This window comes from Babylonia areolata, chromosome 18, assembly GCF_041734735.1.
Source record: "Babylonia areolata isolate BAREFJ2019XMU chromosome 18, ASM4173473v1, whole genome shotgun sequence".
In the NCBI taxonomy this organism is placed as follows: Eukaryota; Metazoa; Mollusca; class Gastropoda; order Neogastropoda; family Buccinidae; genus Babylonia; species Babylonia areolata.
Window position 1 is genome coordinate 2,420,003 of NC_134893.1, and position 15,807 is coordinate 2,435,809.

Below are 15,807 nucleotides of genomic sequence, written 5' to 3' on the forward strand. Positions count from 1 at the left end.
CTTCTTTGTTTCTTTGTATATATATATATATATATTTTTTTTTCTTTTCTCAAGGCCTGACTAAGCGCGTTGGGTTATGCTGCTGGTCAGGCATCTGCTTGGCAGTAAATGTGGCAGTGATGCCTTCTTGAGCTACTGATACTAATACTGATACTCTCTGAGGATTTTTTTTTTTTTTTTTTTTTTTGAACATTGCAGTAAGTCTGAAAGAACATATTTCACAAAATCAGAACAAGCTGTCTGCATTAATATAACGTTATGAAGCAAACCAGAGAGATGGAAACTGAGAGAGACAGAGAGACAGACAGACAGACAGACAGAAATAGCCAGACAGAGAGGTAGGGATGTCATGATGAGAAATTCACAGAGACAAAGAGACATACATGATAAGATATACTGTATTGTATCAAATCAAAAGAATATATTGTGCCATCTTATTTTTAATTGTTACACACGCACACAGACACACACACACACACAATCAAAACCAATCCAACTTCTATCAAAAGCAATCAAAGAAATAAACAGTACAAGCAAGCAAAAGTTCTTGAGGAGATGCAAACACCCACATGGCATTCATCTTGTGAAGTTCCAATGTTTCTCTGGTTTGAAGGTAAGAACAACCCATAGCGAACATTGAACACACGGTATCTCATCCGATGTGGCAATCCTGCAACATATGTTTCACAAATCTCTGAATAACATGCATTCCAGTGCATCATATCAGCAGTCATCTTTATAAAAAATGATATCCAAACAGTTAACCATACATCATTTCCCCTTCTCCAAAAACACAGAAACCGTGGTAGATGAACTGATTTTGCACGAGTTAGCTCAAAAGGGTTGTTCATGATTGGGAGGTCAAATCTCAAACAAACAACAGGTTTACCCACACTGAAATTTTATTCAACATCTGCAGTTACAATTGGCATCATCAAACGATGTTGGTGAAGATATCTCCTTGACAAGTAAGCGCTTGAAAAAAACTGTATGTTTGTACATCTGCGTATGGATGTGTGGTGAATGTGTGTGCAAGTGTGTGAAAGTGTACACATGTGTAAATACATGTGAGCCTGACCCGTCTAATATTACTTAAAGTGGAAGACGTTAAACTGAAGACTACTACTACTACTACTATGTGAGCCTGCGTACTGTGAGTGTGAGCATCCAGTGTGTGAGCAGTTTAACATCTGTCTCAGACTGTTACCAGAGATACAATATGTACAAAGACTGACGATGCAGTTCCAGGCTCAAGGAGGCATCAAAGCATGCATACTGACCCATAAAGGCTACACCATATCTGCTTAAAAAAAGAAAGAAAAAAAAAAGAGATAACAGAATCAAAGTAAAAACAAAAAGGAAGTTAAAAAGCAAATGTCCAACTAGACTGTGAAGAAAATGTTCACAGGCTTTTTAACACTAGCAATTAATTTTCAAAATGTGTGTGTGTGTGTGTGTGTGTGTGTGTGTGTGTGTGTGTCTGTGTGTTGTATGTGTGTGTCTGTGTCTGCATGTGTTGCTGTCTCTGTGTGTGTCTGTGTGTGCGTACATGTGTGCACCCATACGTGCATGCATGTGAGCGTGTGAGCGTGTGTGTGTGTGCTTTGTGTGTGTGAGAGAGAGAGATGTGCGCGCTTGTGTGTGTGTGTATGTGTGTGTGTGTGAGTGGGAGTGTGTGTGTGTGCTTTGTGTGTGTGTGTGTGTGTGTGTGGTGTGTGTGTGTGTGCTTTGTGTGTGTGTGTGTGTGTGTGTGTGTGTGTGTGTGTGCTGTGTGTGTGTGTATGTGCTGTGTGTGAGTGTGTGTGTGCTGTGTGTGTGTGTACTGTGTGTGTATGTGTGTGTGTGTGTATGTGAGTGTGTGAGTGTGTGTACTGTGTGTGTGCTCTGTGTGTGTGTGTGTGTATGTGTGTGTGCTGTGTGAGTGTGTGTGTGTGCTGTGTGTGTGTGAGTGTGTGTGCTGTGTGCTGTGTGTGTGTGCTGTATGTGTGCTGTGTGCTGTGTGTGTGTGCTGTATGTGTGCTGTGTGAGTGTGAAGACAACGTACCAGCGGCCAGGAGCTGGACGGTGGGGGTGACCTGCAGAGAGCGGATCTGGTGCAGCACACACTCTGCATCAAACATTCCCGCCTCCGCCTGTTCTGTGCTCTGCCCACAGTGACCCTTAACATGTCAGCCGTCAGTCACCTGACCTCTACCTCTTGACGGCCATGTCTGTTCAGTTAACGGTGGTACTCCATCAAACGTTTGTGCCCATCTTAGAAAGGGGAGAACCACTGACCTGATGTTGACAGGCTCAGGAAAGGTTCATTGAAAGTATTCACTTCTCTTTTCTAGCTCACTGAGTCATACAGCTCAAGTGAAATAGTTTTTGTTCTCCAGAGAATTGAAACCAGTCTTCTTCAAAATGGTGGCACCATGAATATCTTGTGCTCACAATCCTTTTCATTGTTTGCCAGTGCTGGATGTGCATGAGGAAATTATCAATGATGCAGATGATGGGCGCAACAGCCGAGTGGTTATAGTGTTGGACTGTCAATCTGAGGGTCCCGGGTTCAAATCTCGGTAACGGCACCTGGTGGGTAAAGGGTGGAGATTTTTCCAATCTCCCAGGTTAACATATTTGCAGACCTGCTTGTGCCTGAACCCCCTTCATGTGTATACACAAGCAGAAAATCAAATACCCACATTAAAGTTCCTGTAATCTATGTCAGCGTTTGGTGGGTTATGGAAACAAGAACATACCCAGCATGCACACCCCTGAAAACAGAATATGGCTGCCTACATGGCAGGGTAAAAACAGCCATACACATAAAAGCCCACTAACGGTGGGTTATAGAAACAAGAGCATACCCAGCATGCACACCCCTGAAAACAGAATATGGCTGCCTACATGGCAGGGTAAAAACAGCCATACACATAAAAGCCCACTAACGGTGGGTTATAGAAACAAGAGCATACCCAGCATGCACACCCCTGAAAACAGAGTATGGCTGCCTGCATGGCAGGGTAAAAACAGCCATTAATAAAAGCCCACTTGTGTACCTATGAGTGAACGTGGGAAATGCAGCCCACCAACCAAGAAGAGAATGATGCACACAGTGACAAACAACAGACCAGAATGATGCACACAGTGACAAACAACAGACCACAATGATGCACACAATGACAAACAACAGACCACAATGATGCACACAATGACAAAGAACAGACCAGAATGATGCACACAGTGACAAACAACAGACCAGAATGATGCACACAATGACAAACAACAGACCAGAATGATGCACACAGTGACAAACAACAGACCAGAATGATGCACACAATGACAAACAACAGACCAGAATGATGCACACAGTGACAAACAACAGACCAGAATGATGCACACAATGACAAAGAACAGACCAGAATGATGCACACAATGACAAACAACAGACCAGAATGATGCACACAATGACAAACAACAGACCAGAATGATGCACACAATGACAAACAACAGACCAGAATGATGCACACAATGACAAACAACAGACCAGAATGATGCACACAATGACAAACAACAGACCAGAATGATGCACACAATGACAAAGAACAGACCAGAATGATGCACACAATGACAAAGAACAGACCAGAATGATGCACACAATGACAAACAACAGACCAGGGAAGATAACTCTGATGAAGAAGTGACTGAGGTTTATTTTGTTTCTATGTTGAGTGCTTGTGAGCAGAGAGAAATATTAACAAAATATCATAGACATGTAATCATTTCAATAAATACTCAATAAGTCACAAAGTAAGTCTTTTTGTTTTAATTTCATGTAAAAGTCTAATTCCATTCATAAATTCCCACAAACAGAGAAGCTACAGTAGTTTTAGTGTCCACTGTACTAAGCTTTCTTTTTCTCAGCATATGGAATACAGCTGACCTCAAAAAGAGGTGGCAGTCAAGGGGTAAATACCATACATGTACATTGCACTGCGGTACAGGTGTGGTGTGGTGTGTACCTCAAAGGTGAGCAGTTTCTGTACATGTACATCGCACTGCTGTACAGGTGTGGTGTGGTGTGGTGTGTACCCCAAAGGTGAGCAGTTTCCATACATGTACATCGCACTGCTGTACGGATGTGATGTGGTGTGTACCCCAAAGGTGAGCAGTTTCCATACATGTACATTGCACTGTTGTACAGGTGTGGTGTGTACCTCAAAGGTGAGCAGTTTCCATACATGTACACTGCACTGCTGTACAGGTGTGGTGTGGTGTGTACCCCAAAGGTGAGCAGTTTCCATACATGTACATTGCACTGCTGTACAGGTGTGGTGTGGTGTGTACCCCAAAGGTGAGCAGTTTCCATACATGTACATTGCACTGCTGTACAGGTGTGGTGTGTACCCCAAAGGTGAGCAGTTTCCATACATGTACATTGCACTGCTGTACAGGTGTGGTGTGGTGTGTACCCCAAAGGTGAGCAGTTTCCATACATGTACATTGCACTGCTGTACAGGTGTGATGTGGTGTGTACCCCAAAGGTGAGCAGTTTCCATACATGTACATTGCACTGCTGTACAGGTGTGGTGTGTACCCCAAAGGTGAGCAGTTTCCATACATGTACATTGCACTGCTGTACAGATGTGATGTGGTGTGTACCCCAAAGGTGAGCAGTTTCCATACATGTACATTGCACTGTTGTACAGGTGTGATGTGGTGTGTACCCCAAAGGTGAGCAGTTTCCATACATGTACATTGCACTGCTGTACAGGTGTGATGTGGTGTGTACCCCAAAGGTGAGCAGTTTCCATACATGTACAATGCACTGCTGTACAGGTGTGGTGTGGTGTGTACCCCAAAGGTGAGCAGTTTCCATACATGTACACTGCACTGCTGGACAGGTGTGGTGTGGTGTGTACCCCAAAGGTGAGCAGTTTCCATACATGTACATTGCACTGCTGTACAGGTGTGGTGTGTACCCCAAAGGTGAGCAGTTTCCATACATGTACACTGCACTGCTGTACAGGTGTGGTGTGGTGTGGTGTGTACCCCAAAGGTGAGCAGTTTCCATACATGTACATTGCACTGCTGTACAGGTGTGGTGTGTACCCCAAAGGTGAGCAGTTTCCATACATGTACATCGCACTGCTGTACAGGTGTGATGTGGTGTGTGCCCCAAAGGTGAGCAGTTTCCATACATGTACATTGCACTGCTGTACAGGTGTGGTGTGGTGTGTACCCCAAAGGTGAGCAGTTTCCATACATGTACATTGCACTGCTGTACAGGTGTGGTGTGGTGTGTACCCCAAAGGTGAGCAGTTTCCATACATGTACATTGCACTGCTGTACAGGTGTGGTGTGGTGTGTACCCCAAAGGTGAGCAGTTTCCATACATGTACATTGCACTGCTGTACAGGTGTGATGTGGTGTGTGCCCCAAAGGTGAGCAGTTTCCATACATGTACATTGCACTGCTGTACAGGTGTGATGTGGTGTGTGCCCCAAAGGTGAGCAGTTTCCATACATGTACATTGCACTGCTGTACAGGTGTGGTGTGGTGTGTACCCCAAAGGTGAGCAGTTTCCATACATGTACATTGCACTGCTGTACAGGTGTGGTGTGTACCCCAAAGGTGAGCAGTTTCCATACATGTACATTGCACTGCTGTACAGGTGTGATGTGGTGTGTACCCCAAAGGTGAGCAGTTTCCATACATGTACATTGCACTGCTGTACAGGTGTGATGTGGTGTGTACCCCAAAGGTGAGCAGTTTCCATACATGTACATTGCACTGCTGTACAGGTGTGGTGTGTACCCCAAAGGTGAGCAGTTTCCATACATGTACATTGCACTGCTGTACAGGTGTGATGTGGTGTGTACCCCAAAGGTGAGCAGTTTCCATACATGTACATTGCACTGCTGTACAGGTGTGGTGTGTACCCCAAAGGTGAGCAGTTTCCATACATGTACATTGCACTGCTGTACAGGTGTGGTGTGTACCCCAAAGGTGAGCAGTTTCCATACATGTACATTGCACTGCTGTACAGGTGTGATGTGGTGTGTGCCCCAAAGGTGAGCAGTTTCCATACATGTACATTGCACTGCTGTACAGGTGTGATGTGGTGTGTGCCCCAAAGGTGAGCAGTTTCCATACATGTACACTGCACTGCCGTACAGGTGTGGTGTGATGTGTACCCCAAAGGTGAGCAGTTTCCATACATGTACATTGCACTGCTGTACAGGTGTGGTGTGTACCCCAAAGGTGAGCAGTTTCCATACATGTACACTGCACTGCTGTACAGGTGTGGTGTGGTGTGTACCTCAAAGGTGAACAGTTTCCATACATGTACATTGCACTGCTGTACAGGTGTGGTGTGGTGTGTACCCCAAAGGTGAGCAGTTTCCATACATGTACATTGCACTGCTGTACAGGTGTGGTGTGGTGTGTACCCCAAAGGTGAGCAGTTTCCATACATGTACATTGCACTGCTGTACAGGTGTGGTGTGGTGTGTACCTCAAAGGTGAGCAGTTTCCATACATGTACATTGCACTGCTGTACAGGTGTGGTGTGGTGTGGTGTGTACCCCAAAGGTGAGCAGTTTCCATACATGTACATTGCACTGCTGTACAGGTGTGGTGTGTGCCCCAAAGGTGAGCAGTTTCCATGCATGCTTCAAACATCACATGCCTCTTCCACCACATGCTGCATTCTCTTTTTCTTCATGTACATGTAAATCATGCGCACACACACACACACACACACACACACACACACACACAAACAATCAGGCTCAATCCTACATGGTTAAGAATGCTGTCACAACAGATTTCTCTGTGTGACATACGGGCTGCTCTCAGCAGGGAGAGCGCGTCGCTACAGTGCATGTGAACACTGCCATTCTTGTTCATACTCGTGTGTACGCGTGTGTGAGTGAGAACATTTGAATGTATGCACGATGCACTCATGGCTGTATGCACCAGTGTGACTGACCCTCAGACATCTGATGAAGTGGGGGCGTGCAGGGGCCATGGATTTCAGCAGGTTCTCCAGCCTGGACTGAAAGTCTGCGCTCAGTGTCTGCTCACTCTCACGGGGGCTGACAGCGGCAAAGAAATACGGAAGAAAGATAAAAATAGTCATCATAAAGCATGGCTTACCACTCTACATGGAATAAAGAAAAAATAGTGAAGCACAACAAAAGACAGTTATAGAGAACTCTTGGGGTTTGATCTTGCTAATATAACAAGACTGCACGTTAACAAGGCCATTGCACTCTCTTCGCACATAATTTTCAGCATTCTGTTGTATGTTTACAAAAAATGTGTAACCACAACACCTATTAAGTTGACATTCTGTATCATACACACACACACACACACACACACACACACACATACACACATGGCATATACACACAAACAGGCACACAAGCATGCATGCACATGCATGCATACACATACTGACACACTAATACACAGACATGCCTATATACACACATACATACATACACACATACATACACATACATACATACACACATACACTTATACATACATGCATGCATGCATGCACACACCCAAAAAAATCGAATAATCATCAGACTGTTTACACAACTGCAGGTCTCACACTCTTACCTGGTGATTCTTTTGACATTGCATGTCTCACAAACACACGCAGACATATACTCCTCACAGTATGTATAAACTGCAAATTACCTTGTAAACCTCCAGTGTTCAGCAAATGCACACAATCGTTTCGAGTTAACTCACTCAGTACGGCCAGTCCTCTTTTCTCCTCTACACAGACCCCTCGGATGTCCAGTGGGTGTCTGAATGACCCAACCTTTAGCTTCCGTCGTCAGAATTGTGGTATTCTTTGTCAACATTCACCCCTTCAGTATAAGAGCCTTCCACTTCCAATATTTTGATGATGGTAACTGGGGTGAAACGCTGTTAACGTCGTCTCTTTCGCCGTTCGTATGGAGAGAGTTACAAATTGTGCATAAGGTAAAACACCTTGTAAATGCTGGCCCCACACTTTGAAAAAAAGGAAAGAAAACTATCAGAAACTAATAATTTAGTTTGCTATTCGTGATCACGTTGCTTTTCAAAGCACTGCAGATTCAGGTCTAGAAATAAAAAGTGCACAAGACTTGCATGAAATGTCAATGTGTCACTGAAAAACCAGGTGAGAGCATGATGTTGTCCATGATGCAGGGTGTTGTTTCAGTGGCTGTGTTGTTCTCACTCCCACCCAGACAGTGCTGTGTTGTTCTCCACCCAGACAGTGCTGTGTTGTTCTCACTCCCCACCCAGACAGTGCTGTGTTGTTCTCACTCCCCACCCAGACAGTGCTGTGTTGTTCTCACTCCCCACCCAGACAGTGCTGTGTTGTTCTCCACCCAGACAGTGCTGTGTTGTTCTCCACCCAGACAGTGCTGTGTTGTTCTCACTCCCCACCCAGACAGTGCTGTGTTGTTCTCCACCCAGACAGTGCTGTGTTGTTCTCACTCTCCACCCGGACAGTGCTGTGTTGTTCTCACTCTACACCCAGACAGTGCTGTGTTGTTCTCCACCCAGACAGTGCTGTGTTGTTCTCACTCCCCACCCAGACAGTGCTGTGTTGTTCTCACTCCCCACCCAGACAGTGCTGTGTTGTTCCCCATCCAGACAGTGCTGTGTTGTTCTCACTATCCACCCAGACAGTGCTGTGTTGTTCTCCACCCAGACAGTGCTGTGTTGTTCCCCACCCAGACAGTGCTGTGTTGTTCTCACTCCCCACCCAGACAGTGCTGTGTTGTTCTCACTCTCCACCCAGACAGTGCTGTGTTGTTCCCCACCCAGACAGTGCTGTGTTGTTCTCACTCCCCACCCAGACAGTGCTGTGTTGTTCTCACTCCCCACCCAGACAGTGCTGTGTTGTTCTCACTCTCCACCCAGACAGTGCTGTGTTGTTCTCACTCTCCACCCAGACAGTGCTGTGTTGTTCTCACTCTCCACCCAGACAGTGCTGTGTTGTTCTCACTCTCCACCCAGACAGTGCTGTGTTGTTCCCACTCTCCACCCAGACAGTGCTGTGTTGTTCTCACTCTCCACCCAGACAGTGCTGTGTTGTTCTCCACCCAGACAGTGCTGTGTTGTTCTCCACCCAGACAGTTCTGTGTTGTTCTCCACCCAGACAGTGCTGTGTTGTTCTCACTCTCCACCCAGACAGTGCTGTGTTGTTCTCACTCCCACCCAGACAGTGCTGTGTTGTTCTCACTCCCCACCCAGACAGTGCTGTGTTGTTCTCCACCCAGACAGTGCTGTGTTGTTCTCCACCCAGACAGTGCTGTGTTGTTCTCACTCTACACCCAGACAGTGCTGTGTTGTTCTCACTCCCCACCCAGACAGTGCTGTGTTGTTCTCACTCTACACCCAGACAGTGCTGTGTTGTTCTCCACCCAGACAGTGCTGTGTTGTTCTCCACCCAGACAGTGCTGTGTTGTTCTCCACCCAGACAGTGCTGTGTTGTTCTCACTCTACACCCAGACAGTGCTGTGTTGTTCTCACTCCCCACCCAGACAGTGCTGTGTTGTTCTCACTCTCCACCCAGACAGTGCTGTGTTGTTCTCCACCCAGACAGTGCTGTGTTGTTCTCCACCCAGACAGTGCTGTGTTGTTCTCACTCTACACCCAGACAGTGCTGTGTTGTTCTCACTCTCCACCCAGACAGTGCTGTGTTGTTCTCACTCTCCACCCAGACAGTGCTGTGTTGTTCTCACTCTCCACCCAGACAGTGCTGTGTTGTTCTCACTCCCCACCCAGACAGTGCTGTGTTGTTCCCCACCCAGACAGTGCTGTGTTGTTCTCACTCTCCACCCAGACAGTGCTGTGTTGTTCTCCACCCAGACAGTGCTGTGTTATTCTCCACCCAGACAGTGCTGTGTGCTGACAGTGAATGGACTCCTGTGAAGGCTATGTATCAAAGTCATGTCTGAATATGACCATCAGAATGGCAGAGGATGTAAATGCTGTCTTGACTATCTGGGCTAGAATTTGGTTACAGTGGAGAGTGTCTTGCCCAAGTTACATACCCACTCTCTGGGCCAACATGGCTTTAATTAAGACAGTCAGCGAAGTAATGGTTCCCAAAGGCCAACCAGCCCCCAAGGCTGCAGCACTAAGATCCAGTGTAATCTTACCTCCTAGTCTGATGCTTATAGTTCTTCACAAAAGACTAAGCTGTAAATGAATTTTCATTTCAGTGGAGAAATCATTGATCATACAGCTCTCACTTTGCTGTTGGTCCAACTGTAAGCCTACGTCAAACTGATATAGGCCGAGCATTTAGCATAAAAGTAAATCCAGTCAACCTCCAACTTTAGGGTGAAATTATAGGAAAGTGGGGGTGGGCACTTGCAAGGTAGTTGATAATAATAAACAACAATAACTAGTATTCATACAGCATGAAACCTTGTGCAAAGACAAATCAAAGCACTTTCACACCAGTCATTCACATGCATGCATAACTCTGGAGAAACTGAAGACAAGGAAGAGGCAGAGGAGGGAGGCTATCTTGGGAAGAGGTGGGTTTAGAGTGAAGGCAGTGTGTCACCTGCTGGTCTCCATCTGCCCCATGGGCACCACCCTGTGCAGTATTCCACACGGGCCTTGTCCTTCCTCTGCACACAACACACCACAAACCTCACACAACACACCGCAAACCTCAACACACCACAAACCTCTGCACACAACACACCACAAACCTCTGCACACAACACACCGCAAACCTCTGCACACAACACACCACAAACCTCACACAACACACCACAAACCTCACACAACACACCACAAACCTCTGCACACAACAAACCTCACACAACACACCACAAACCTCTGCACACCACAAACCTCACACAACACACCACAAACCTCTGCACACCACAAACCTCACACAACACACCACAAACCTCTGCACACAACACACCACAAACCACTGCTTACAACACACCACAAACCTCTGCACACAACACACCACAAACCTCTGCTTACAACACACCACAAACCTCTGCACACAACACACCACAAACCTTGCTTACAACACACCACAAACCTCTGCACACAACACACCACAAACCTCTGCACACAACACACCACAAACCTCAACACACCACAAACCTCTGCTTACAACACACCACAAACCTCTGCACACCACAAACCTCAACACACCACAAACCTCTGCTTACAACACACCACAAACCTCTGCTTACAACACACCACACACCTCTGCACACAACACACCACAAACCTCTGCACACAACACACCACAAACCTCTGCACACCACAAACCTCTGCACACCACAAACCACTGCACACAACACACCACAAACCACTGCACACAACACACCACAAACCACTGCACACAACACACCACAAACCTCAACACACCACAAACCTCTGCACACAACACACCACAAACCACTGCACACAACACACCACAAACCTCTGCACACAACACACCACAAACCACTGCACACAACACACCACAAACCACTGCACACAACACACCACAAACCTCTGCACACAACACACCACAAACCACTGCACACAACACACCACAAACCTCAACACACCACAAACCACTGCACACAACACACCACAAACCTATGCACGCAACACACCACAAACCACTGCACACAACACACCACAAACCTCTGCACACAACACACCACAAACCTCTGCACACAACACACCACACACCTCTGCACACAACACTCTGCACACAACACACCACAAACCTCTGCACACCATTTACACAGTTTTTCTTCCCACAACACAGTCACCCATTTACACAGTTTTCTTCACACACAACACAGTCACCCATTTACACTGTCCACACACAGGAAAAGTCCAGCACCAATGCACCAACCCATGGACGCTTTGACATCAGCGCTGAACAGGTAGGAAACAAAGCCAAAGTTGCAGTTGCTGCGTGAGAAGACACAGACAATGTCGTCCGGCAGGCGGTCCCCGTTGGCCGTGAGGAAGTTGCTGGCACTGTACACGACTCGCCCTGTGAAGTGACGGATGCCGAACACATGCTGCTCTGCTTTGTTCAGAGGCTCAAAGAAACTGCAACAGGCAAACCACATGCTGCTTTGCTTTGTTCAGAGGCTCAAAGAAACTGCAACAGGCAAACCACATGCTGCCATACTTTGTTCAGAGGCTCAAAGAAACTGCAACAGACAAACCACATGCTGCTCTGCTTTGTTCAGAGGCTCAAAGAAACTGCAACAGGCAAACCACATGTTGCTATGCTTTGTTCAGAGGCTCAAAGAAACTGCAACAGGCAAACCACATGTTGCTTTGCTTTGTTCAGAGGCTCAAAGAAACTGCAACAGGCAAACCACATGCTGCTTTGCTTTGTTCAGAGGCTCAAAGAAACTGCAACAGACAAACCACATGCTGCTTTGCTTTGTTCAGAGGCTCAAAGAAACTGCAACAGACAAACCACATGCTGCCATACTTTGTTCAGAGGCTCAAAGAAACTGCAACAGACAAACCACATGTTGCTCTGCTTTGTTCAGAGGCTCAAAGAAACTGCAACAGACAAACCACATGCTGCCATGCTTTGTTCAGAGGCTCAAAGAAACTGCAACAGGCAAACCACATGCTGCCATGCTTTGTTCAGAGGCTCAAAGAAACTGCAACAGACAAACCAAAACAAAACTTGTGAACATCTGTTGAATGAGTGCGTTTGGTCCTGTGGGAAGTTGTTCTGTTTCTGTGTTTAACTGTGATCAGACATCTGTTGGATGATCAGACATCTGTTGGATGAACGTGTTTGGTCCTGTGGGAAGTTGTTCTGTTTCTGTGTTTAACTGTGATCAGACATCTGTTGGATGATCAGACATCTGTTGGATGAAAGTATCTGGTCCTGTGGGAAGCTGTTCTGTTCCTGTGTTTAACTGTGATCAGACATCTGTTGGATGAACGTGTTTGGTCCTGTGGGAAGCTGTTATGTTCCTGTGTTTAACTGTGATCAGAAATCTGTTGGATGATCATACATCTGTTGAATGAACGTGTTTGGTCCTGTGGGAAGCTGTTCTGTTCCTGTGTTTAAAACATGGGGTTCAATCCCACACCTGCACCTTTTTTTTTTTATTCCAACGTATTCACTTACTTGCTTATCATGTCTAATTAGTCTATTTCATTTTATGTAAATGTTTTACACAATCCTAGGATCGATTCTAAAAGCTTGGCGAGTACGTTGCAAAGGTCCAGAATCAGTCCACTTTGACACCTCTTTGAAACTGTAATTTACTGAATAACAAGACAGTTGTTTCTTTTATTTAGTCAAGGGACAGTTTGGTGTTCTACACACACAGGTCAGCACCTTCAGACTACCATGGCTATGAACTCAATCCACAGGTCAGCACCTTCAGACTACCATGGCTATGAACTCAATCCATAGGTCAGCACCTTCAGACTACCATGGCTATGAACTCAATCCACAGGTCAGCACCTTCAGACTACCATGGCTATGAACTCAATCCACAGGTCAGCACCTTCAGACTACCATGGCTATGAACTCAATCCACAGGTCAGCACCTTCAGACTACCATGGCTATGAACTCAATCCACAGGTCAGCACCTTCAGACTACCATGGCTATGAACTCAATCCACAGGTCAGCACCTTCAGACTACCATGGCTATGAACTCAATCCACAGGTCAGCACCTTCAGACTACCATGGCTATGAACTCAATCCACAGGTCAGCACCTTCAGACTACCATGGCTATGAACTCAATCCACAGGTCAGCATCTTCAGACTACCATGGCTATGAACTCAATCCACAGGTCAGCACCTTCAGACTACCATGGCTATGAACTCAATCCACAGGTCAGCACCTTCAGACTACCATGGCTATGAACTCAATCCACAGGTCAGCACCTTCAGACTACCATGGCTATGAACTCAATCCACAGGTCAGCACCTTCAGACTACCATGGCTATGAACTCAATCCACAGGTCAGCACCTTCAGACTACCATGGCTATGCATAAATCATTAACCTAAAATTAAACAAGATAAATAAACCATTTTCCATGTAAAACAAATCAACCTAAAATTGAACAAAAATAAACAATTTGTAAATACATCAAAAAATAGTAAAATGAAAGATGCACAGAAGGCAAATGATTAACATAAAATAGGAATAAAAAATGGAGCATACTCAGCAAACTTTTACACATCTCAACACAAATGTGCACATACATGCGCACACAAACACACACACATAAAGATACACACACAAATTCATACACATATATATAACTTATTACGTCCATTCTCCTGATAAAAAAAAAATATTAAAAAAAAAATTAAGGGAGATAAAAGCCTCCAAAGACTGAAAATGGCTGAATAAGTCTGAAATGGCAGCCAGGTAACCAGTGACGACCACTTACACATTCCTCTCACCCTGAAAAAAATGCTCATTGATCGCTTTCTCAGTCATTTATATTCTTCTAAAACTGTGGCTGTCATTTCATGACTGACATGATAAAATTGTTCGAAATCGGAACAGATACTCTTTCATTCGCATGGACCAGGACAAATGACACAAACAAGCAAGCTCGTCTCACACTGCATGAGCACAGATTACAATTCATACCAGAGAACACATCTTCTTGTTTCACATTTTATAGACACATTTATTATAAACACAGCATCTTCAATGTTAGATGTTTGAAAGGTGGAAGAAAAAAGTCCATAAAATGAGTGTCATGGTCAAGGAAGTTATTAGTGGTCCTTAAACTGGATTTTCACCTCTTCACTGCCCCTCAATGTATAAATGTCTTCTTCTTCTGCTACTTCTTCTTCTCCTCCTCCCTTAATCTGTAAAGAGTCACTGGGTCGCCACACAAAAGAACTGTTCACCAGATTCCTCCAGGTCTGTTGGCTGTGTGTCAAAGCCTGGGTCTCTGCTCATGGATAAATATGCCATCTTTTGATAAAAACAAAGCTCTTCTCTAGAATGCACAAGAAATGCTCGGGATATGAAACCATGTCATCACCACAGTACAGACAATTCCTCCTTACCAAATGTACATTTCACCTCAGTGTGAAAGCACAGTATGTAACGTTGACAATTCATGAGTAGGTTTGAAAAGGCGATGTGCAAGCTGTCAGTTCACTGTAAGGTCTCCAGCTGTTTTTTCCCAATAATTTAAAAGTAGGTGTCCACCATTTTAGATCAGTGGGTTTTTTCCATTGGCTAAAAAGTATCAGTATCAGTATCAGTAGCTCAAGGAGGCGCCACTGCATTCGGACAAATCCATACACGCTGCACCACATGTGCCATGCGGATCCCTGACCAGCAGCGTCACCCAACGTGCTCAGTAGTAAAGAGGAAGTCATGCACACTGACACAGCACACCCATACATCAGTTGCATCTCAAGAAAAGAAAACAAATTGTTAGGCATTTAAAGAAAGGGTGGAGAAGCATGCTCTGACTCAAGTCTTTAAAATCCTGTAAGAGAACACATTACTTAAAACATGGAACTTCTCACTGCTGTTCATCCAATGAGGATAAAATCCACTGGCTTTGACTGGGATATGTTATGTTGCTGGAGCCTAGCTGGCTATATACACAACAGGGTGGGGACTTCTCAATGAGGATAAAATCCACTGGCTTTGACTGGGATATGTTATGTTGCTGGAGCCTAGCCGGCTATATACACAACAGGGTGGGGACTTCTCAATGAGGATAAAATCCACTGGCTTTGACTGGGATATGTTATGTTGCTGGAGCCAAGCTGGCTATACACACAACAGG

The 15,807-nt window shown here is 45.4% G+C and overlaps 1 protein-coding gene across 1 annotated transcript in view; it reads right to left on the reverse strand.

The window, feature by feature from the left end:
• Positions 1 to 15,807, reverse strand: part of LOC143293130 (uncharacterized) — a 53,830-nt gene that overhangs the window by 11,098 nt on the left and 26,925 nt on the right. The window contains exons 13-17 of the mRNA XM_076604046.1: positions 11,897 to 12,099; positions 10,583 to 10,649; positions 6,977 to 7,082; positions 2,045 to 2,144; positions 570 to 670 (exon numbers count right to left, since the gene is read on the reverse strand). Coding sequence (XP_076460161.1) covers positions 570 to 670; positions 2,045 to 2,144; positions 6,977 to 7,082; positions 10,583 to 10,649; positions 11,897 to 12,099 — 577 coding nt within the window. The remainder of the gene's footprint in view (positions 1 to 569; positions 671 to 2,044; positions 2,145 to 6,976; positions 7,083 to 10,582; positions 10,650 to 11,896; positions 12,100 to 15,807) is intronic.